This window comes from Pleurodeles waltl, chromosome 1_1 (genome assembly GCF_031143425.1).
Source record: "Pleurodeles waltl isolate 20211129_DDA chromosome 1_1, aPleWal1.hap1.20221129, whole genome shotgun sequence".
NCBI classification, from domain to species: domain Eukaryota; kingdom Metazoa; phylum Chordata; class Amphibia; order Caudata; family Salamandridae; genus Pleurodeles; species Pleurodeles waltl.
This window is the reverse complement of record NC_090436.1, coordinates 129,283,530-129,305,542: the sequence shown is the minus strand read 5'-3', so window position 1 is coordinate 129,305,542 and position 22,013 is coordinate 129,283,530. Positions and strand designations below refer to the sequence as shown.

Below are 22,013 nucleotides of genomic sequence, written 5' to 3'. Positions count from 1 at the left end.
CCTCCTTTGACACAAAATGTCCGTCACACAGGATCTCCACCAACCTCTTACAGAGACTACAGACCATATAGAACCCCGCCGCCAGACTCATCCTCAACTTCCCCTGTCAAACACCCATCCCCCTTATCCCCCCCACCAACCCCCTCAGAAGACTCCCCTGGCTTCCCACACAGAAAAGATGCCAATTCAAACAGCTGCTCATCACATAGAAGGATGTATACAACCAGGGACCTGCCAACATTAACCAACACCTCAGCTTCCACCACCCCGCAAGATAGCTGCATTCTGCGTCCCTCTCTCTCGCCCAAACACACTGCATCCATCGCAGCTGAAGTGGAAGACGCTTTCCTTCTACTCTCTACTGGAATTCCGAAGGGCACTGACGATCTGGGTGTTCGACTGACCCCTCAAGCCCAAACGTCTGGATACTCGCCCCCATAAAGAGTTTTCTATTCTGAACATTTATCTGGGCTAACGACAAGAACTCACCACTTCTTTGCTCGATGCACAATTACTCAAAACTAGGAGTTACTTAATTCAAGAAACACACAATACCCCACTTAACTAGCAAGGATGAACTTCATTGGGACAACATGCAAAATGAGTAAGGTGTTGCACTTTCAGAGGAAACTGAGTTGCTTAAAACAGCTGTCAGTCTTATAATCCCAAAAAATATCCACGCACAATTCTCACTGTAAGTAAAACATTCTAAAGTAATATCCAGTTTTCCACACTCAAGACTGTGTGGGTTCCACAGTCCCAGACCTTTCCAACCACATTCAGGATGCCACAACAGAATTCCAGCATAATAAACCACTTTCTCCCATAAATACTACTTGAGAACAGGTCCAATTTCGAGAAGCATCTAAAATGGTCCATGCATCAAAATACCATGAGACGTGATTCCTGAATCTCGCAGGATTTCAGTTTGTTTCACTTTTCAGCGCACTTGCCATGCTTGGGTGCAATCTTGATTTTCCTACTGGACTCAAGTTGGGAAAAAACACTTGTCACATTAGACATTGGTATGTATCCATTCTTTTCTTTCAGTTTATTGTGATTACAACTTGTCAGTCCTCCTCCAACCCCACTACAGGTTGTAATGCTCATGAATTGCAAAATCTCTAAATAGAAGTTCAGGCAGGAGCTATGGAAAGTGAGGTTGAACAATGCACTAAGTCTACTAAATTACCTAACAGTTGCCATGACACACAGTACTTTATAGATACATTAAGTATCAACTGAGACAACATCGGGCCTGATTTAGAGTTATACGGATCTGGTTAATCCATCACAAAAGTGACGGATATTCCTTCTGCTGTATTATGGTTCCATTATATCCTATGGAAATTGTAATATGGTGGACAGGATATCCATCACGTTTGTGATGGAGTAACCCATCCGCCAAACTCTAAATCAGGCCCTTAATGTTTTGCCCATAAATTCACCATGAGGCACAAGGGGCACACACAAATGCAAATTATATAGAACGTGTAACCTATAGAGTGAATGGCTTGCAAGTGTAATATTTATTGGCCTAGCACTGGTTGCTGTCAGACAGCACTATCTTAAAAATGTGCTTAGAGAAAGTAGATTTAATTCTGTTGCTAAGACAGTAGTATTTTAGGATTTAACATGGATTTATAAGAATTGAGCATGTATACTCCCCTTCTTAGGTTGGGCGTAAGCGTTTGACCTCTTGTATACTTTCAGTATACTTATGGCTTAAAGCAATTTCATTTCTTGCTTGAAGTGCCCTTTAGAAATTCTTGCTCAAAGGTGGCCAGTTCTGCCTTTTTCTCCATCCTTTTTCTGTTTCAGAGCAGTGACCAACTACTGTATTATTCCACTTTGGTTGCTTTATCTGTTGCTGTGATGGACTACTTTTGTTATTTCTTCGTTGCTGCCTTTTCACTGTGGGTGTTTAAGGCTGGCAGCTGCCTACGTTTTGTTGCAGCATTCTGTTCCTCCCATCTCCTCCCACGTCGCTGACATTTGTTTTGGCTTTATTCCAGTGCTCGTTTACCTCTGGCTCCTGGAACATTTGCTCCATCATTAAATCTTTAATAAAAGGTAGCTCCTAGGTTTTGTTTTTCTAATGTTATTTTACCACTGCCCGGTGTCTGTTGATTAATGTCCTTTTGGTACAGTCCAGTGCGCACACGTTGGTTTAATCTTGAAGTAAGCTTATTTTTGCACATGTTTATGTAACATTAAAATAAGCTTATTTTACAAAAGAAACACCGGATGCCTAAACGTTTAGTTCACTGCTCAGGACAGTTACAATCTGCCCTTTCTCATAGAATGTAGCTAAACCTAAAAGCAATGACGTGAAACTTGCAGCGCCCCACATCTGGAGTCTCTCTCTCTAGGGCCCCTCCCTGACATCCCCCATGACATCCGCACACAGGGCATTGATTATCTAATTAACTGGGACCATACATCTTCTCAGACTGCTCTTGCATTGTTAACTCCATTAGAGCTTTTTCTGAAATGCGAGGCAAGAACACTTGCAAGACATTTCATTCTGTTAACATAAAAAGAAAATACTTTCCCAGCCTTATTTTCCAATTTCTTTTCAGATGTTTACACAACTCGAGGTAGTGCAGTCATTTTCTCGTCTCTTCTCAAGGGCTTGTGATTTCTGATGTCAGTAGCCACCAATGACCACCAAAACATGACAGGAAAAGACAAAATTATGAGGCAGGGTTGACCAGTTTATATGACAAGAAAAGTCCAGTTCTCAATCTACAATGCCAATAGCTCTAACTCAAGAAAATGTGAGATCTATTGCATTGCAAATGCTTGTTAGCATTGGCTGTAAAATACTGAAATACTCTTCAGAGCTTGATGTAGATGTTTAGCGATTAATGTGCATGTATAGCCCATTTTACCTCTGTCAGCTAAGGCCTTGATTACAAGTGTGCTAGTTTTCAGTGATGAGATACTGGGGTCCTAGAATCTCTGATTCTAGTGGGTATGCTCACATCCAAAACCAGTAAATGAAAAGTTTATTTTCTCACTGGGTTGGAGAATAACTACACAAACCCAAAGATACTAGGGGCCTGATTATGACCCTGGCGGACGGCGGAGGCCGTCCGCCAAGGTACCGCCGTTGAATGACCGCACCGCGGTCAAAAGACCGCGGCGGGCATTTAGACATTTCCTCTGGGCCGGCGGGCGCTCTCCAAAAGAGTGCCCGCCGGCCCAGAGGAAATGCCCCTGCAACGAGGACGCTGGCTCAGAATTGAGCCGGCGGAGTTGCAGGGGTGCGACGGGTGCAGTTGCACCCGTCGCGTATTTCAGTGTCTGCTTAGCAGACACTGAAATACTTTGCGGGGCCCTCTTACGGGGGCCCCTGCCGTGCCCATGCCATTGGCATGGGCACGGCAGGGGCCCCCAGGGACCCCGCGGCATCCCCTACCGCCATCCTGTTCCTGGCGGGCGAACCGCCAGGAACAGGATGGCGGTAGGGGGTGTCAGAATCACCCATGGCGGCGCAGCAAGCTGCGCCGCCATGGGGGATTCTAAGGGCAGCGGTAAACCGGCGGGAGACCGCCGGTTTGCCTCTTCTGACCGCGGCCGAACCGCTGCGGTCAGAATGCCCTGCGGGGCACCGCCGGCCTGTCGGCGGTGCTCCCGCTGACCCTGGCCCCGGCGGTCTTGTACCGCCGGGGTCAGAATCACCCCCTAGGTCCTTTTCCAAACAGTTTTTACCGACTATGGGGAGAAAACTGCTAACTGATCTCAAAATTTGCACTTGGTTTACTACATGCAGTAGTACTGTCTGAGGTTGTAGCATGAATATATTTTGAGAAAATTTGTGTTTTAACTTTCTTGGTTTTGATATATGGATTTTATTTAAGGCATGGCATATATACTGATAAAGACTAATCTAGATTATACACCACATATGAGTAGTTGGCTAGTACTAAACTATCATATAAAGCTGGTTCATCTGACTGTCCAAGGCTAGCATAGGTTTATTCTTGTTTATGGTTATACTACATTCTCGGTCAAGCGGTATATGTAAAGTGCTGGCTAGTACTGAAGTATTATACTAAATCGGATTGCCCGATTGTCGAAGGGCAGTTTGGGGAACATTTCTTTACTTTACCTTTATCAACGTATAACCACCTAAAGTGAATGATAGTTTGCTTTGTTTGTATCCTTAGCTCTCTGTATAGATACATTTGGGCAGAGGTTTATGCTAACACAGATGTTTTTAGATGATCATATTATGATGCACTATATTAGCTATTTGCACATACAAGGCCATTGAGATCTATTGGTATTTCTTAAGCCACGAAGACTAGAGTCGCCTTATATAAGTCTAACCTGTAGCACTTTATTAGCCTTCTTGCACAGTAAAGGACCATTTGTTTTTATCTTATAATCTTTTGTACAGTAATCCATGATGCTTATTTCTGCTTTTGTTTAGTAGACAGGTTACATTTTTCTGGCCTTATTTGCTGTATAGGAGATAGTTTATACGTCTAATTCTGCTCCCAGTTAGTATATTGTTTTGTCTTGCCTAGAAATATTCCAATTTACTAGTTATCGATAAAGAGGATGATAGCCATAGTCATTTTTTGGGCCTTCCTCTTATGCTTCCCTACTTGGGAATGTCATTTAGACTGATTGTTAGTTCCTTGAGGTTTGCCACCCATCCCTTTATGGTGTAATTTACAAAAAATGATGTTCAGGAGGGAGGTGTTTCATTGTTTTTAATAACAAGAAAACACACACGATGAAGAAAACTCATTTGTAAAATGTTTGCATTACAGGTAGTCTTTGTATTGTTTTAATGCTTTTGCCTGTATTTTAGTATACTTGCTTACTTCAATTTCGTGATAAGTTGTTTGGCTTTTACTGATAACCTAGAACAATAGACAATAAGGAATTAAAGAGGAAACTGCTGATAATTTCTATGTAGCAGGCGAAACGCGTCACCAGGAGGGCCGCAGGATGGGGTGCAGGGTGTGAGGGGGCATGGGATCAGCACAGGATTCAGCCTGTCTAGGGGAGCAACACCTGCCTCCCCATGCTGCTGAAGGGCCACTGGGCTTTGCTTCTACTTGCAGTCCATGCCCCATCAGCAACAAAGAGCGGTCTGGTATCTCAGGGCTTGGAATTATTAGGAGCAGAATTTGCTGACCCAATAATTCTGGGTCCGGAGATACTCTTAATTGCGGGTGGTGGAATTCCACCCGGATGTATCGCTATGGGTTATAGTTTGCCACTAGTAATCAGGGCATAAATATTTAAAGCCCTGTGCTCTATCTGTTTGACAAATTGTTGCATCTCTTAAAGTGATTAACCAGATTTTTGTAGCTTCTGTTTTTGTAGTCCTGGGAGGATAATGTTTTATTTGTTTAGTACTCTTTTATAATGTCAACTTGATTATTGTATTGATATTTATAGTATTCAAATTGTTACTCAGAATATGTTGATAATAATTGGGGCTTTCTGCTCATGCTATGAAGCTGTGTCATAGATACAGTCGCATTCTGCTATCCCAAACTAATTGCTGTTTTTCCTCTCTACTTTCAGCTGTTTGCTAAACTCGCTCAGGCAAAGGTGGCAGCCGAAGATGCTGGTGAGTGATATTGCCTTACTTGTTACCTCATGCCTTACAGTGTGCGATGACCCTTGGGAACCTTCTCCATGGTACTTCTTTTTAATCTATTCAAGCTTTTGTTGGCTGTGCTCGTTAGAGAAGCAATGTTTATGGTATGGGTAACACCCAACTAGCACAGCCTAGGGCAAAATGAACTGTCACATGGTGGGTGTATTTGAGAGGATGAAGGTCAATGGGTAGAATGATTCCAAGAACACAAAATTGATATTCTAGTGCTAATGAAAGTACAAATACTAATCAGATAACCCAGAACACAATCTAGAAGGCTGCAAACCTTACAAAATGTTCAATGAGCGTATGCTGTTTGTAAAATACAATATCAGGCAATAGCATTTCTTCATGAATTTTGGTTAAATGAATGGGCATGATAAGCTCGCTATGTAGAACCCTGACCTTGCCCAGACTGCCTTGTTTCCACTTCTTATACGTGGGAGCCCAAATAAAACCTTCATTGAACTACTCTTGATTTAAGCTAAAATCCATCCCTACTATCATCTTTATCTGTGAACCCGAGCAAAACATAAAACCTGCACAGATGAACCTGCATTACCTGCCAAGTAAATGATGAATCTTATTTAAACTACCAAATTTAGGTCCCCATTAGTTCCTAGAAAATGCAAATTAGGACCCAAATAGGAGTTTCTGCACAAATCGGAATTCCAAATTGTGTGGAAACATCTGCACCGCCGCGTCACTCCGAGTACACCTTTCGCCAGTAAAAAGCATCTGAAATTTAATCAGGAAACAGTGCAAGAAATGATTGGAAAAACCAAAGAGATTGGTACTTTAACACCAGTTTACATGGTTATTTCACACTCCAGTGGTCGGCACACATAAAAGTGTCGCAGTACTCTCGCAAATCTACTAAGAATAGCACCCTGGGAAAGAGAAAACATGGCACAAATGTCCAGGGGAAGAAGAGCCCAAAAACAGGTAAGCATTTAAGTGTGCGTTGAGGGGAACACCCACGACGCAAGAGCAGGGCATGAACTACCCACGGCGAGATCCGTGGCCCGACCCCGCCACTGGGAATAGGAGAGACGCTGCAGGCGGATACGCAGCCCGCTGCAGGCCCGATGTGCCAAGAAACGGACCACGGGCCCCACCTCAAGCCAAGAATGTAACGCCGCAGGTTGAAAACCCGCTTGCGGCGTAACACGCTAATTGTTGTTACTATTGTAAGTGGCATATTTAATTTCCAAGTCCATGTGAGATTAGTGATATAGTGGAAGAGGGGGCACATGTCCTAAATGTCAGAAAATCGTGGTTGCGTACTGTTACAAATGGGGTCTTTGGTTGGCAGTCAGGTTACCCCCTGTCCAAGCAAGGACCCTCACTCTAGTCAGGGTAAAAGAGAAATACCCTCAGCTAACCCCTGCTTACCCCCTTGGTAGCTTGGCACGAGCAGTAGGCTTAACTTCAGAGTGCTAGGTGTAAAGTATTTGTACCAACTTAATGAAAACACTACAAAATGACACAACACAGGTTTAGAAAAATAGAAAATATTGATCTAAACAAAGCAAGACCAAAAAGGCAAAAGTCCACAATACACAAGTCAGGTTATCACAAAAAATGCAAAAAGAGTCTTCATGTAATTGTAAACACACACTAACGCTGTTAGTGTGAAAATGTACCTTTGGTGCGTCAAAAATAACCCGCACCGGTGAGTGTGCGTCAAAAAGGGCTTGCGATGCGTCGATATCACTCACGAGTGAGACCTTGTGTCGTTTCTCCTTTATTCGGCTCGGCGTGCATTGTTTCTTCTCTCCACAGGAGAGCGATGCGTCGATCCGATCAGCACTCTCGGGTCTGGGCAGGCCCTGCATCGTTTTTACATGCCCAGCGGTGTTTGCGTCGGAAATCCAGCCGCACAATGATCCGAAAACCATGCAGAGTGGGTTGCAATCTCACCAGCCTCCGTCAGCGCTGCTGTGCATTGTTTCTCCAGCCCCGGGCGTCGATCTTCAGGTCGCGTTGCAGGCGAGCATCGATTTTCAGTCGTGAAGCCGGCGGCACGCTGATTTATCAGCCACACATCGGAGTTGCGTCAATATCTTCCCCGCACGGAGTTCTGTGAATGGATTTCTCACTCTTGGGCTGCCAGCTTCTCCTTGCAGGGTCTCAGGACGGGCACAACTTGGCAGAGTAGGAGTCTCTACAGAGACTCCAGGTGCTGGCAGAGAGAAGTCTTTGCTGTCCCTGAGACTTCAAACAACAGGAGGCAAGCTCTAAATCAAACCCTTGGAGATCTTCACAAGAAGGAAGGCAACACAAAGTCCAGTCTTTGTCCTCTTAGCACAGGCAGAAGCAGCAACTGCAGGATAGCTCCACAAAGCACAGTCACAGACAGGGCAGCTCTTCTTCTTCAGCTCTTCTCCAGGCAGAGGTTCCTCTTGGTTTCCAGAAGTGTTCTAACATCTGTGGTTTTAGGTGCCTTTCTTATACCCATTTTGCCCTTTGAAGTGGGCTTACTTCAAAGGAAAGTCTCTCTTGATTGTGAAATCCTGCCTTGCCCAGGCCAGGCCCCAGACACACACCAGGGGGTTGGAGGCTGCATTGTGTGAGGGCAGGCACAGCCCTTTCAGGTGTGAGTAGCTCCCCTCCCCTCCCTCCTAGCACAGATGGCTCTTCAGGATATGCAGGCTACACCCCAGCTCCCTTTGTGTCACTGTCCAGTGAGAGGTACAACCAGCCCAACTGTCAAACTGACCCAGACAGGGAATCCACAGACAGGCAGAGTCACAGAAATGGTTTAAGCAAGAAAATGCTCACTTTCTAAACGTGGCATTTTCAAACACACAATCTTAAAGTCAACTTTACTAAAAGATGTATTTTTAAATTGTGAGCTCAGAGACCCCAAACTCCACATGTCTATCCACTCCCAAAGGAAATATCCACTTTAATCATATTTAAAGGTAGCCCCCATGTTAACCTATGAGAGAGACCGGCCTTGCAACAGTGAAAAACGAATCTAGCAATATTTCACTGTCAGGACATATAAAACACATTACTATATGTCCCACCTTAACCATATACTGCACCCTACCCCTGGGGCTACCTAGGGCCTAACCCAGGGGTGTCTTACATGTAAGAAAAGGGAAGGTTTAGGCCTGGAAAGTGGGTACACTTGCCAAGTCGAATTTGCAATTAAAACTGCACACACAGACACTGCAGTGGCAGGTCTGAGACATGATTACAGAGCTACTTATGTGGGTGGCACAACCAGTGCTGCAGGCCCACTAGTAGCATTTGATTTGCAGGCCCTGGGCACCTCTAGTGCACTGTACTGGGGACTTACTAGTAAATCAAACATGCCAATCATGGATGAACCAATTACATATACATTCTGTGGTCAGTTCAGAGATGGATCTGAGGATCTATGGGCAGCTCGTTCAGGCTATCCACTAATGCCTCCCATGCCCTTGCCATTTCTAGTGTTCTCAACCCTCTCTTGGTGTCTCAGAGTAGAGTCTCCTTCGCAGGCTGCCCATTTCTTTTGGGCCGTTTGGGTTTTTCTAATTCATGGTAATTTCCCTCATGGCTAGGACATAGGCCAGATCCTGGAACCTGCTGGTCACCTTAGTCTTAGGTGTATGAGGAAACCATCCCAAAAAACAATGCCCTAGCGTACAAGGGACTTCCTTATCTATAATGTCTGCTACTGTGTGAGCCACTTCCTCCCAATATGTGCCAAGTTGCGGACAGTCCCATAATGTGTTGAATTCTGCCTCCATTTCTCCACATCTTGGGCACCCTTCACCTGTTGTATCAAAATGCTTGTTAATCTGCACTGGGGTCAGATATGCTCTATGTAATATGAAGAAGTTTATCAATTTGAATCTAGCAATAAAGTGCATTACATTATGTTATATTAATGCAGTGGCTGATGGTCCTTTTCCTGTTCACGGATTTTTACAGCTGAACTGGGAGCTCACAGTTAACACTATGTGCAGATTGTAAGCAGGGTTTGAATTGCTATAAAGAGTTGTAAAACATAATATTCATTCTGAGTAGTCCAGTATGGGTTACCACTTAATGCTGTGCCCACGTACTTCCATGCCTGGATCTCATGGTTGGCAGCTCTGAATCTCTTACAGAAAGTAATTCTAGATAATAGGGCTTGCACGCATAGGCCCTATTACGAGTGGGACATATGGGGATGAGCTATTTACTGCATCCGAAAAAAAACTGGCACCACTGAGTGAGGTACTTATCTGGTACAATATATTCATGTTATTTCTTTGAAAATGCAAATGTGGTATAACCTGAAATTCAGTGCTTATCACACCAGAATGTGCATGCAGTGGTATTTACCTGGCATTTTCCTGCATGAGATATGGTCTGCCTAAATTTACTTTGAAAGATTTGTGTGGGTGCTGACAGTGATACTCAGAGTACTGGTATCTATGGTGACAGAAGATATTACACGTATCGGAATGCAGCACCCTACTAAGAATAGGGCTTGGAGATGCATAGTTCATAGTTTCCTGGCTGTTAGAAATTGGGTTACTGGTTGACTGGGGTGTGAGCCCTGGTCAAACAGTTACCACAATCCTAGTCAGGGTAAAGCACCAGCAAACCCCAAACGAACCTGTGCTCACCCTCTGGTAGCTTGGCACAGAGCAGTCAGACTCAACTTGAAAGCAATGTGTAAAGTATTTGTGCAACACTTCAAACAGTAAAATAGTGACAACACCATACAAAAAGAATCCTACACCAGGATAGAAAAATAGAACTTAACTTAATAAATACAAGACCAAAATGGCAAAAATCCAGTAAGTTGAACTTGAGTTATGAATTTTTAAAGAGTAAAGTGTAAACCAGTGTTTAGAAGCAGGAAGCGCCAACTGGGGCTATCTAGTTGCACCTTTTTGGCACAGAAGTTCATGCCAACTGCAATGGAGCACAGTCTGGCTACAGGGACCTAGTTGTGCCCCCTGAATCAAAGTACCTTAAATCCTGGTTGCAGAGCGCGACGTCTGCTCCGAACCACGCAGTAGAAGCGATACTGCAGCTCTGCTCCACCCAGCAGCAGCTGCGTCGACATCAAAGATCAGGAGGGCAGCCAGCTAGCCCTGCCAGTTACTCTGGATTCTGCATAGGAGAGATTCATGTCCAGTCCTTCTCACTCCCAGGCAAGAGGGCAACAGGCACAGGTCAGCACAGCAAAGGAGTCCAGTGAAACAGTCCAGCAAAACAGCTTTTCAGCAGAGTGGTAGGCTTTCAACCACAGTCCCCCTTCCTGCCAGAGTATTCACAGGTCCAGATGTGTACTGAAGTGGTGATGTCAGAGGTCCAGTTCTAATACCCAGTGGAGCCTTTGAAGTGGGGAAGACTACAGAGAGATGCCCTTGAAGTGCACAAATGTCTTGTCCTTCCTGCTGTGGCTTCAGACTCACTACAGGGAGGTATGCAGCCCTTTGTGTGTCAACAGTACACAGCCTATTTAGATGTAAGTGACGCTGTGTCTAGCTCCTCCCTCCTGTACTGCCTAGGATGGCCCATCAAGACACACCTAAGGTACCTTTGTATGTGGTTTTCTTTGGGGAATACATAAAGCCCAGTGGTCACTTCACCCCAGACATGTTGTCAGAGATGGGCAGCAGGCACCAAATGGCTAAAATAAGAAAATGCCAACTTTCTAAAAGTAGCGTTTTCAGAATTGTAATGTAAAATTTGACTCACCATAAGTCGTGCTTTTAAATTGTGATTCCAAAGACACCAAATTTGAAGTTACACTTATGTAAGGTTATAAGGTAACTGCAATGTTGTCCTATAGGTGTGATAGGACTTGCAGTAGTGAAAAACGAATTTGCAAGTTTTTAACTTCCAGGACATGTAAAACTTAAAAGTACATGTCCAACTTTTTAAATACACTTGGGGTACCCAGGGCCTACCTAAGGGATGACATATTTAACAAAAAGGAAGGTTTTGACCTGGCAAAAGTGTGGTTTTGCCAGTTTGAAATGGTAGTTCAAAACTGCATACACAGGCTGTGCAATGGCAGGCCTGAGTCATGTTTAAATGGCTATTTAAATGGGCAGCACATTCAGTGCAACAGACCCACGAGAGCACAAGCACTTTAGCATTGATTAGAAGTGCATATAGTCCTAAAGCCAACAAAAATGAATTCAGCAAAAAAAAGGGAGGAAGAAGGCAAAAAGTTTGGGGGTGACACTGTAGAGAGGGCCATTTCCAACACTGGTATATGCTGGTTTGGCTGTAAGTATAAGAAATGTTTGGCCTGTCTTGCCAGCGATTAACAACTGTATGCAGGATCTGAGTGATGCCGTGCGGTGTGTCACTAAGATATATAAAGCTATCATGGCACACGCTCTTGATGAGTACACTTGTGATAAATAAGAGGATGATCTAGATGCTTCTCCTGAGTATTCACAATCCATAGCGGTTTATCGTATCACTATGGTTGCATCACAAAATAAATGATTATCTGTACTTTTTTACCAAAAGGCACTCCTAACTCCATATTTTTTGCAAAGGAAAATGCTAGCTAAAATGGCTCAACATTTATACACTGCAGAATTGTTTACGCCTTTTTGGGTAGAGAAGTGTATTTAACTGATGAAATCTCTGGTTGGGTATCAGTCAGTGTATCAAAGGGCGTTTACTGGATATCCGAAGTAAAACCACCTGCAGTATGTAAACCATTAATGAAATGATGTATCACAATGAAATGGAAGTCCAGAGTGGCACTCAAATGCAACAGTTGGCTGATTGACATGAGGAAATAACCTACCGCAGAGTGGAATCTGAGAATGTAAAAGAAAGAAATAGAGGAAACAGAGTGACCCATTTTCATGTCTGGGACACATTCCTGGAAATGCTTGATGTCTCATTAGACATGACGCTGTATTGAATTTTGGCCAGCTAACGACTCTCATGTTGGGGAGATGTTATATTTGTTGTATCTGCCTATTCTGGATTAGCCTACTACATAGGGAACTGGTGGCAAGAGTCCGGGTCAGTGGGGTTTTCTCAGCCCACTTTGGATTGTTCCCGAGGCACCAGTCACGGATGCCCGCTGTCACCCTTGCTTTTTGCCATTGCTCTCAAACCCTTGGCATCCTGGGTTAGGGTAGATGCATAATTCAGGGGCCTTTAGTAGGATCTGAACTGGGAGGATGTTTTTTCATTATATGCTGATGATATCCTCCTCTATAACGCGGATCGCCCATGACTGATGCAGAGTTGTAGATGTTGTGGCAGTGTTTGGGTCCTATGCAGGGTTTCATATTAATTGGCATAAGTCAGTGGCCTGTCCTGTGGGGGTAGGTACTCTGTCAGCAGTAGGAGTCAGTCCCTTTCAGTGGGTGACCCAGTGGTTCCAGTATCTGGGTATATTTGTCAGGCCCATTTGCGACTAATACGTGCAAAAAAACCTGGAGAAGAATCTAACAGCATATCATGATGATGTGGAGAGATGGACGAAATTGCCACTTTCCCTCCTAAGCTGAGCAGCCCTATACAAAATGATTAATCCCTCCAAATTTTTATATTTACTGCAGAACACCCCAAACCTGGTCCCAGACACTTTTTCTTGAAGAGTGGACAGTGCGACACGAGTGCTGCTCTGGGACAGTATAATTTTTTGAGGGTTAGTGAGCAAAGGCTTTATCGAAAGGTATTGCGTAGAACTGGGTAAAAATTATCCGAGTAAAACAAAACATGTTGAATCGCCTATAGAAATGATTTTGGCTAAAAAGGCCATTTTGTGTAGTTATTGTTTTCTCTACCTAAAAAAAAAAGAAATTTATAAAGCCGTAATTTTAAGTCAAAACTCCATTGACAGGTCTTAACTAAAACACTTTCTGTAGGTTTTAAGTCAAGGATTGAGGCATGGTCCCTTATTTTGTCTAGGGCCACTTCGAGATCCCAGCCAAGAATCTTTCCTCAAGGGGGGGGCATGGACTATGGTATTGTTGATAGGCTGTGGGTTCCCCTACCAGTGGGTGTTTGTAATCCAAAATCGTTACTTGAAATTATCTTACATCCATCAACAGCATACAGGTTTGAAAATAGAAATCATTCCCCTTAATTTCGATGCTGCTTTTATAGCAGTTCAATATGTGGGATGAGCAAGAGCAGAAATCCTAAACCTGCATGATAAGTGAAAGATCCAATCTCCAACACCTGGCAGTAGCATGAGATGAAGATACTGATGAAAAAGGAACCACGCTGGATGGACCATGAGGGAAAGTGGTGATTTTGTTGAGGACCTTTGTGCCGTGACCTGCCTGGCCAAAGGCAAAAGGCCTTGTGATATTCAATTGAAGCAGACATCTGAGAAGTCCTGTGGAAAGCTCCCCAGTTCTGTCTGCAAGACAGCACCTGTAGGGCTACCAAGACCAAGGATGCCCCCATGGGCTTACAGGAGGGCTATGCTGTCCATTGGCCAGGTGGAGATTGACACAATTGCTGTTGAACTTGAGACGCCATAATGCAGGAAAGATGCCACTGAAGCAAAATCCAGAATAGAGAATCCAAGTGAGGGCAGCACAGGCTCTCAGTTGATGATAAAATGGGGTACAGCCGAGGGAACAGCAAACAACTTGATATTGCACTGGAACAGCCATGAATATTGTGTCTTCTGGAGCCCACAGACCCTGACCTGGCAGAAGTAAAAGAGAGATTACGGTGATGCAACAAATTGGTGTCCGCCACAGACAGGGATCATAGGGCTATCTTGAAACAAAAAATACTACAGGTTAAAATTTGGAGGCTAGTGCTTTGAGGCAAATAGGAGCTCCAAATACATTTGTCTGAGGAGCAGTCAGTACCTGCAATGCCACAAATGGAGGGAGATTGCATGCAAGTGAAAAATCCAGGGGCAGATTTACAAAAAATTAGTGCACAGTTTGTGTCACATGAGTGATGCAAATCGGCGCAAACTGTTTATTTTGAATTTATTTTACAGCACGAAAGTTGACTTGCGCTATAAAGCAGCCCTAAAGTCGCGCTCTGCATCAAAGCGGTGTTCAGTGGGTGATAAATGGGCATTCCCATGCAGCCACCCATGGTGTTTGGTGCAGTTCTCTATCTGCAACAAATAAATACACAGAGCTTTGCACCAACAAATAACTTCTGTTTGAGGCAGGAGTTAAAAAAAAGAAATGTTTTAATTTCTCCTATCTTTTCCAACATTGCATGTGTACAGTGTAGGAGGCTGGCCTGGCTTGTAGTGGGTACCAGAGGTACTTACACCTTGTGCCAGGTCCAGTTATCCCTTATTAGTGTAGAAGAGGTGTTTCTAGCAGCTTAGGCTGATAGAAGGTAGCTATGGCAAAGCAGCTTAGGCTGAACTAGGAGACATGTAAAGCTCCTACTATACCACTGGTGTCATATGCACAAAATCATAAGAAAACACAATACACAGAAGTACTAAAAATAAAGGTACTTTATTTTTATGACGATATGCCAAAAGTATCTCAGTGAGTACCCTCAGTATGAGGATAAGATATATACACAAGATATATGTACACAAACAAAAATAATGCAGGTAATAGCAAGAAAAGTAATGCAAGCATTGTAAAGTTACAGTAGATTGCAATAGGAGCACATAGGTATAGGGGCAACACAAACCATATACTCCAAAAGTGGAATGCGAACCACGAATGGACCCCAAACATATGTGAGCTTATAGAGGGTCGCTGGGACTGTAAGAAAACAGTGAGGGTTAGAAAAATAGCCCACCCCAAGACCCTGAAAGGTAGGTGTAAAGTGCACCTACTACCCCAGAGAGCACAGAAGTCGTGATAGGGGGATTCTGCAGGAAGAACAAACACCAGCAATGCAACAATAGTGGATTTCCGGATCTGAGTACCTGTAAGACAAGGGGACCAAGTCCAATAGTCGCGACAGTGTCAAGAGTGGGCAGGAGCCCAGGAAATGCCAGCTGAGGGTGCAAGGAAGCTGCCACCTGTTGGAAGAAGCTTGGAATTCTGCAAGAAAGAAGAGAGCTAGGAACTTCTCCTTTGGAGGATGGATGCCCCACATCGCGATGAAGCTTGCAGAGATGTTCCCACGCAGAAAGACCGCAAACAAGCCTTGCTAGCTGCAAGGGTTGCGGTAGAGGGACCACAATGTCGCCACTTGGAGGAGGAGACAGAGGGGGCGCCCAGCAACGTTGGGAGCCCTCACAGAAGCAGGCAGCACTCGCAGAAGTACCTGAACAGGCACTTAGAAGAAAAGTGTACCGGAGTCCACCTGAAGTCACAAAAGGGAGTCCCACGATGCCGGAGGACAAATCAGAAGGTTGTGCACTGCAGGTTAGAGTGTCGGGGACCCAGGCTTGGCTGTGCACGAAGGAAATCCTGGAAGAGTGCACAGGAGCCGGAGCAGCTGCAAATCACGCGGTACCCAACAATGCAGTCTAGTGTGGGGAGGCAAGGACTTACCTCCACCAAACTTGGACTGAAGAGTCACTGGACTGTGGGAGTCACTTGGACAGAGTTGCTGAGTTCCAGGGACCATGCTCGTCGTGCTGAAAGGGAACCCAGAGGACCAGTGATGCAGTCTTTTGGTGCCTGCGGTTGCAGGGGGAAGATTCCGTCGAGCCACGGGAGATTTCTTCAGAGCTCCTGGTGCAGGGAGGAGGCAGGCTAAACCCAGAGCATGCACCACCTGGAAACAGTCGAGAAAGCCGGCAGGATGAAGCGATACAAGGTTGCTAGTGGTTGTCTTGCTACTTTGTTTCGGTTTTGCAGGCGTCCTGAGCAGTCAGCGGTCGATCCTTTGGCAGAAGGTGAAGAGGGAAATGCAGAGGAACTCTGGTGAGCTCTTGCATTCGTTATCTAGTGAGATCCCCAAAGCAGAGACCCTAAATAGCCAGAAAAGGAGGTTTGGCTACCTAGGAAGGAGGATTGGCAACCAAGACAGATAAGAGCCTATCAGAAGGAGCCTCTGACGTCACCTGCTGGCACTGGCCACTCAGAGCAGTCCAGTGTGCCACAGACACCTCTGTTTCCAAGATGGCAGAGGTCTGGGACACACTGGAGGAGCTCTGGGCACCTCCCCTGGGAGGTGCAGGTCAGGGGAGTGGTCACTCCCCTTTCCTTTGTCCAGTTTCGTGCCAGAGCAGGGCTGGGGGATCCCTGAACTGGTGTAGACTGGCTTAGGCAGAGATGGGCACCGTCTGTGCCCATCAAAGCATTTCCAGAGGCTGGAGGAGGCTACTCCTCCCCAGCCTTCACACCTATTTCCAAAGGGAGAGGGTGTTACACCCTCTCTCAGAGGAAGTCCTTTGTTCTGCCTTCCTGGGCCAGGGCTGCCTGGACCCCAGGAGGGCAGAAACCTGTCTGAGGGGTTGGCAGCAGCTGCAGTGGAGACCCTGGAAAGGCAGTTTGGCAGTACCCGGGTTCTGTGCTAGAGACCCGGGGGATCATGGAATTGTCCCCCCCAATGCCAGAATGGCATTTGGGTGACAATTCCATGATCTTAGACATGTTACATGGCCATCTTTGGAGGTACAATTGTGACGCTATACATAGGTAGTGACCTATGTATAGTGCACGCGTGTAATGGTGTCCCCGCACTCACAAAGTCCGGGGAATTTGCCCTGAACGATGTGGGGGCACCTTGGCTAGTGCCAGGGTGCCCACACACTAAGTAACTTTGCACCCAACCTTCACCAGGTGAAGGTTAGACATATAGGTGACTTATAAGTTACTTAAGTGCAGTGGTAAATGGCTGTGAAATAACGTGGACGTTATTTCACTCTGGCTGCACTGGCAGGCCTGTGTAAGAATTGTCAGAGCTCCCTATGGGTGGCAAAAGAAATGCTGCAGCCCACAGGGATCTCCTGGAACCCCAATACCCTGGGTACCTCAGTACCATATACTAGGGAATTATAAGGGTGTTCCAGTATGCCAATGTGAATTGGTGAAATTGGTCACTAGCCTGTTAGTGACAAATTTGGAAAGCAGAGAGAGCATAACCACTGAGGTTCTGGTTAGCAGAGCCTCAGTGAGACAGTTAGGCATCACACAGGGAAGACATACATATAGGCCACAAACTTATGAGCACTGGGGCTCTGGCTAGCAGGATCCCAGTGACACATCACAACCACACTTACAACATAGGGTTTTCACTATGAGCACCGGGCCCTGGCCAGCAGGATCCCAGTGAGACAGCGAAAACACCCTGACATATACTCACAAACAGGCCAAAAGTGGGGGTAACAAGGCTAGAAAGAGGCTACTTTCTCACATACAGCACACATCCAATGTGGGAAAAGTTTTAAACTATGTGTAAGCATAGTATTTTGTACAGATCCTATGCTAAGCATCACACACCGTCTCGGGGAGAGTGAAATATCAGCATATCAAGTTTGGCTGCTGCACTGCATTTTGAGGATTTTTAGTAAATGTACCTCCAAGTGTTTATTGGGAAAAGGTTTGCCTAGGTAAAGGAAAATTATGGAATGTATAGTGAGTGCTAATAATCAACACAGAACGAGTAAAGTAGTATGAAAGTGCCACACTTTTCCCCCTGCAGAGTTTTATCCAGGTAAAACATGGCAGTATGACATGGAAATAATACAACTTTCTGGTACTGATTCACAAAAAAAGTTGAAAATCTACTCACCTGAGGTTCGATTAAGAGTACCCTGGAAACTTCTGATAGGTGTAGTAATTCCTGCCACTGTATATATCAGATTTATGAGTCCCACAGAAAACACCACGCAACCACAGTGTTAACCAGATACATTCTGGCAGGTCAAACCTTATGCTGTTCACCATGACAAAACTTCCCAGTAAATACCAAGAAATAACAGATTTGGTTGGATTAACCCCTTCGCTGCTAAGACTTTCCCCCCATGTGCTAATTTTTTGTTGGCTATTTGGAATAGTTCTTGCTTAGGCCCCCATAACTTTTTGTCCACGTAAGCTATCCACACCAAATTTGTGTCCTTTTTTTCCAACATGCTGAGAATTCTCAAGGTACCCAGGGTTTGTGCATTTCCCTGGAGGGGACCAAGAAAATGCTCAAAATATAGCACATTTTTGAGTTTTTAGGGAAAAATGGGAAAAAAGTGCTCCAGAAGAAAGTGTCTGTTTTTAACCTGCAAAAGGCATCAACAAAGGGTTTGCTGTGCTAAAATCACCTTCCCAGCTTTCAGGAACAGGCACAATTGAATCAGAAAAACACATTTTTCAACATAGTTTAGGCATTTTTCCTGTTTTTTTTGTGCTTCAACCTCCTTTCAGTTAGTGGCAGAAATGGGTGTGAAACCAATGGTGGATCCCGGAAAGCTATACATTCCTGAAGAGTAGACACAATCCTGAATTCAACAAGGGGTCATTTGGGTAGATTCTTCAAGGTGTTTCTATAGAAACAGTTGAAATAAAAAAATATTGAAATTGAGTTGAAAAAAACTGCCACTTGTGTCTACGTTTTCTTCTGTAACGTTTTCTGATTATGGCAGATTTTCAAAAGCAATATACTGTTACATCCGCTGGACCCTTCTGATTGTAGGGAGATATAAGGCTTGTAGGTTCACCAAGAACCTGAGGTACCCAGAGCCAATAATGAGCTGCACCTTGCAATGTATTTTCATTGTGTACCGGGTATACATCAATTCATATGGGAAAATGTAAATAGTGAAAAGTAGGTATGAAGGAAACCAATGTATTTCTGAATGGGCTCAAGATATGGAGTTTAGAAGCAGTGGTTATTTGGACATTTCTGAATTTGTGGGTACCCATACTAGCATGTGACTTAGAGGGTATTTCTCAAAATTATTTCTTTCTTACACACTGTCTTACATTTGGAAGGTACAAATGTAGAAACATACAATTGGTAATACCACTTGTTCTACTATTCTGTGTCCCCTTAAGTCTCCCAATAAAAATGGTACCTCTCTTGTGTGGGTAGGCCTGGAGCCCGCGACAGGAAACGGCCCAAAATGCAACATGTATACATCAAATTTGTTTATGCAAAACTGACTTGTTTTTTACAAAATGGGTAGCTGTGGTTTTTCGGACCCAACCTCAGCTGGCAGCTAGGAAAACCTAGCAAACCTATGCATTTTTAAGAACTAGACACCTAGAGGAATCCAGGGTGGGGTGACCTTTCACCAGGTTGTTCTACCCAGAACCCCTTGCAAACCTTAAACTTTGACAAAAAAAAGTTATTCTCACATTTCTGTGATGGAAGGCTCTAGAATCTGCACAGAGCCGCAAATGTCCTTCCAGCCAGCATTCTTCTATGTCTTCTGATGAAAATGATACCTCACTTCTGTGGGCAGGCGTTGGACCTTGCCCTTTTAGCAGGGTCATCCCCAAGCTTTTTGCTCCTCCTATTTTTCTGACCCTCTTTTTGTTGGATTTAGGACTCTGAGCACTTTATCAGTGCTAAAGTGCATGTGCTCACCCTTCCAAATTTGGTATGATTGGCTTACACCTGATTGGCGTATTTCATTTACCTGTAAGTCCCTTGTACAATAGTATCCCTTATAACCAGGGCCTGTAAATTAAATGCTACTAGTGGGTCTGCAGCGCAGCTTGCGCCACCCACCGAAGTAGCCTTTCAAACCTGTCTCAGGCCTGCCACTGCAGGTCCTGCGTACGCAGTTTACTGCCACATGGACCTGGCATCTAAATTTACTTGCCAGGCCTGGAACTCTCCTTTTACTACACATAAGTCACCCCTGACGTAGGCCCTAGGTAGCCCTATGGGCATGGTGCGGTGTAGGTAAGAGGTAGGACATGTACCTTGTTGTGTGGCCTGTCCTAGTAACAACAAACAACCTATTTCGTTTCTCACTGTTGTGAGTGCTGCCTCTCTCATAGGCTTGCTTTGGAAATGCCCTTTCATATGTCTAAGTGGTATTCTATGATCTAAGGGGAGCAGCGTGGGCATGTTTGGTATGGTTGGAATGATAGTGAGAAATGCTGCTTACTGGTGTAGGTGGATTTGTTATTACCATTGTAGAAATGCCGCTTTTAAAAGTGGGCATTTATCTGTGCTTATACCTCTGGTGCTTTTGCAGCTTGACTCCAATCCATGTCTGGGGTAGAGTGACAGCTGGGCTTTGTGCACACTTTCCAGACAGCCATCTCACAGGGATGGTGGCTCGTTCCCCTCATTAGCCTCTGGGGGACCGAGTCACATCGGTACTTACTGCCTGCCAGACAACAAAGGTGCAGGGGCTCCAGATCTCCCGATGGTGGGTGACTAATTATGTGCCGCGTTGGATGCCATTTGTGTCCCCTCATGATGTGAGCACAAATATTGTTTCAGGGGTTGTACAATATGCGCAACAATGCCGCTTTTATAATGTTTTGTTTATGACATGAGCCATATTGAAATGTTTCTTTTTGGGCATTCCTGATGTTGTTTTGGCCTTCATGATAGTGTTTCTGCCCTCCTTGGTAATGCTACATTCTTCTCATGACCTGATTCATATTATATGTCGTGCTTGCCATGTTGGGGGGATGTGTATATTTTCAGGATGTGCATTGCAGGGTGTGTTTATGACAAATGCAATATGGAAAAGATAATTTTCTGTGCAATGATGATGACCTGACAACTGCTTGTTTAGCAGGGTGCTACTGATTTATGTCAGTTTTTTGGGGGGGGTCTAATGGTGTTTGTGCAATACAGTATATTTTTATATAATTTGTTTTGGGGGTTTCTTTGTGTTGTATTTATTATGTCACTAGTGTTGTGTATGTTGGGCAAACGCTTTACACATTGCCTCTGGAATATGCCTGACTGCTCCTTCCAAACTACCAGGGGGTGAGCAGGAGTTATCTTAGGTGTGTAGCTCCTTTGCCCTGACAGGAGTGCTGGTTTCTGCCTGGCTGAGGTGCATATCCAAGCTAACCAGAAACCCCATTTCTAACAGTAGGCCTAGTGCCCGTGACAGGAAACCGCCCAAAATGCAACATGGATGCATCAAATTTTTCTACGCAAAACCAACCCATTTTTTGCAAAGTGGGTAGCTGTGGTTTTTACTCCCTAACTCAGCCAACACCTAGGGAAGTCCAGCAAACTTGCACATTTGTGAAAACTAGACACCTAGGCCCGTATTTATACTTTTTGACGCTAAACTGCGATAACGCAGTTTAGCGTCAAAAAATTTTGCGCCGGCTAACGCCATTCTGAAGCGCCATGCGGGCGCCGTATTTATTGAATGGTGTTAGCCGGCGCAAGCAGACCGGCGCTGCCTGGTGTGCGTGGAAAAAAACCACGTACACCAGGCAGCGCCGGCGTTGGGAAAAATGGCGTTAGGGCGTCTTAAAATGGCGCAAGTCAGGTTGACGCTAAAAAATCGTCTTAACCCGATTAGCGCCATTTTAAACGACGCCCAGACGCCATTTACATGACTCCTGTCTTAGTAAAGACAGGA

The 22,013-nt window shown here is 44.8% G+C and overlaps 1 protein-coding gene across 1 annotated transcript in view; it reads left to right on the top strand.

Moving 5' to 3' along the window:
• PSTPIP2 (proline-serine-threonine phosphatase interacting protein 2) overlaps positions 1-22,013 on the top strand; it is a 326,413-nt gene that overhangs the window by 249,615 nt on the left and 54,785 nt on the right. Inside the window, exon 8 of the mRNA XM_069218855.1 lies at positions 5,554-5,599. Coding sequence (XP_069074956.1) covers positions 5,554-5,599 — 46 coding nt within the window. The remainder of the gene's footprint in view (positions 1-5,553; positions 5,600-22,013) is intronic.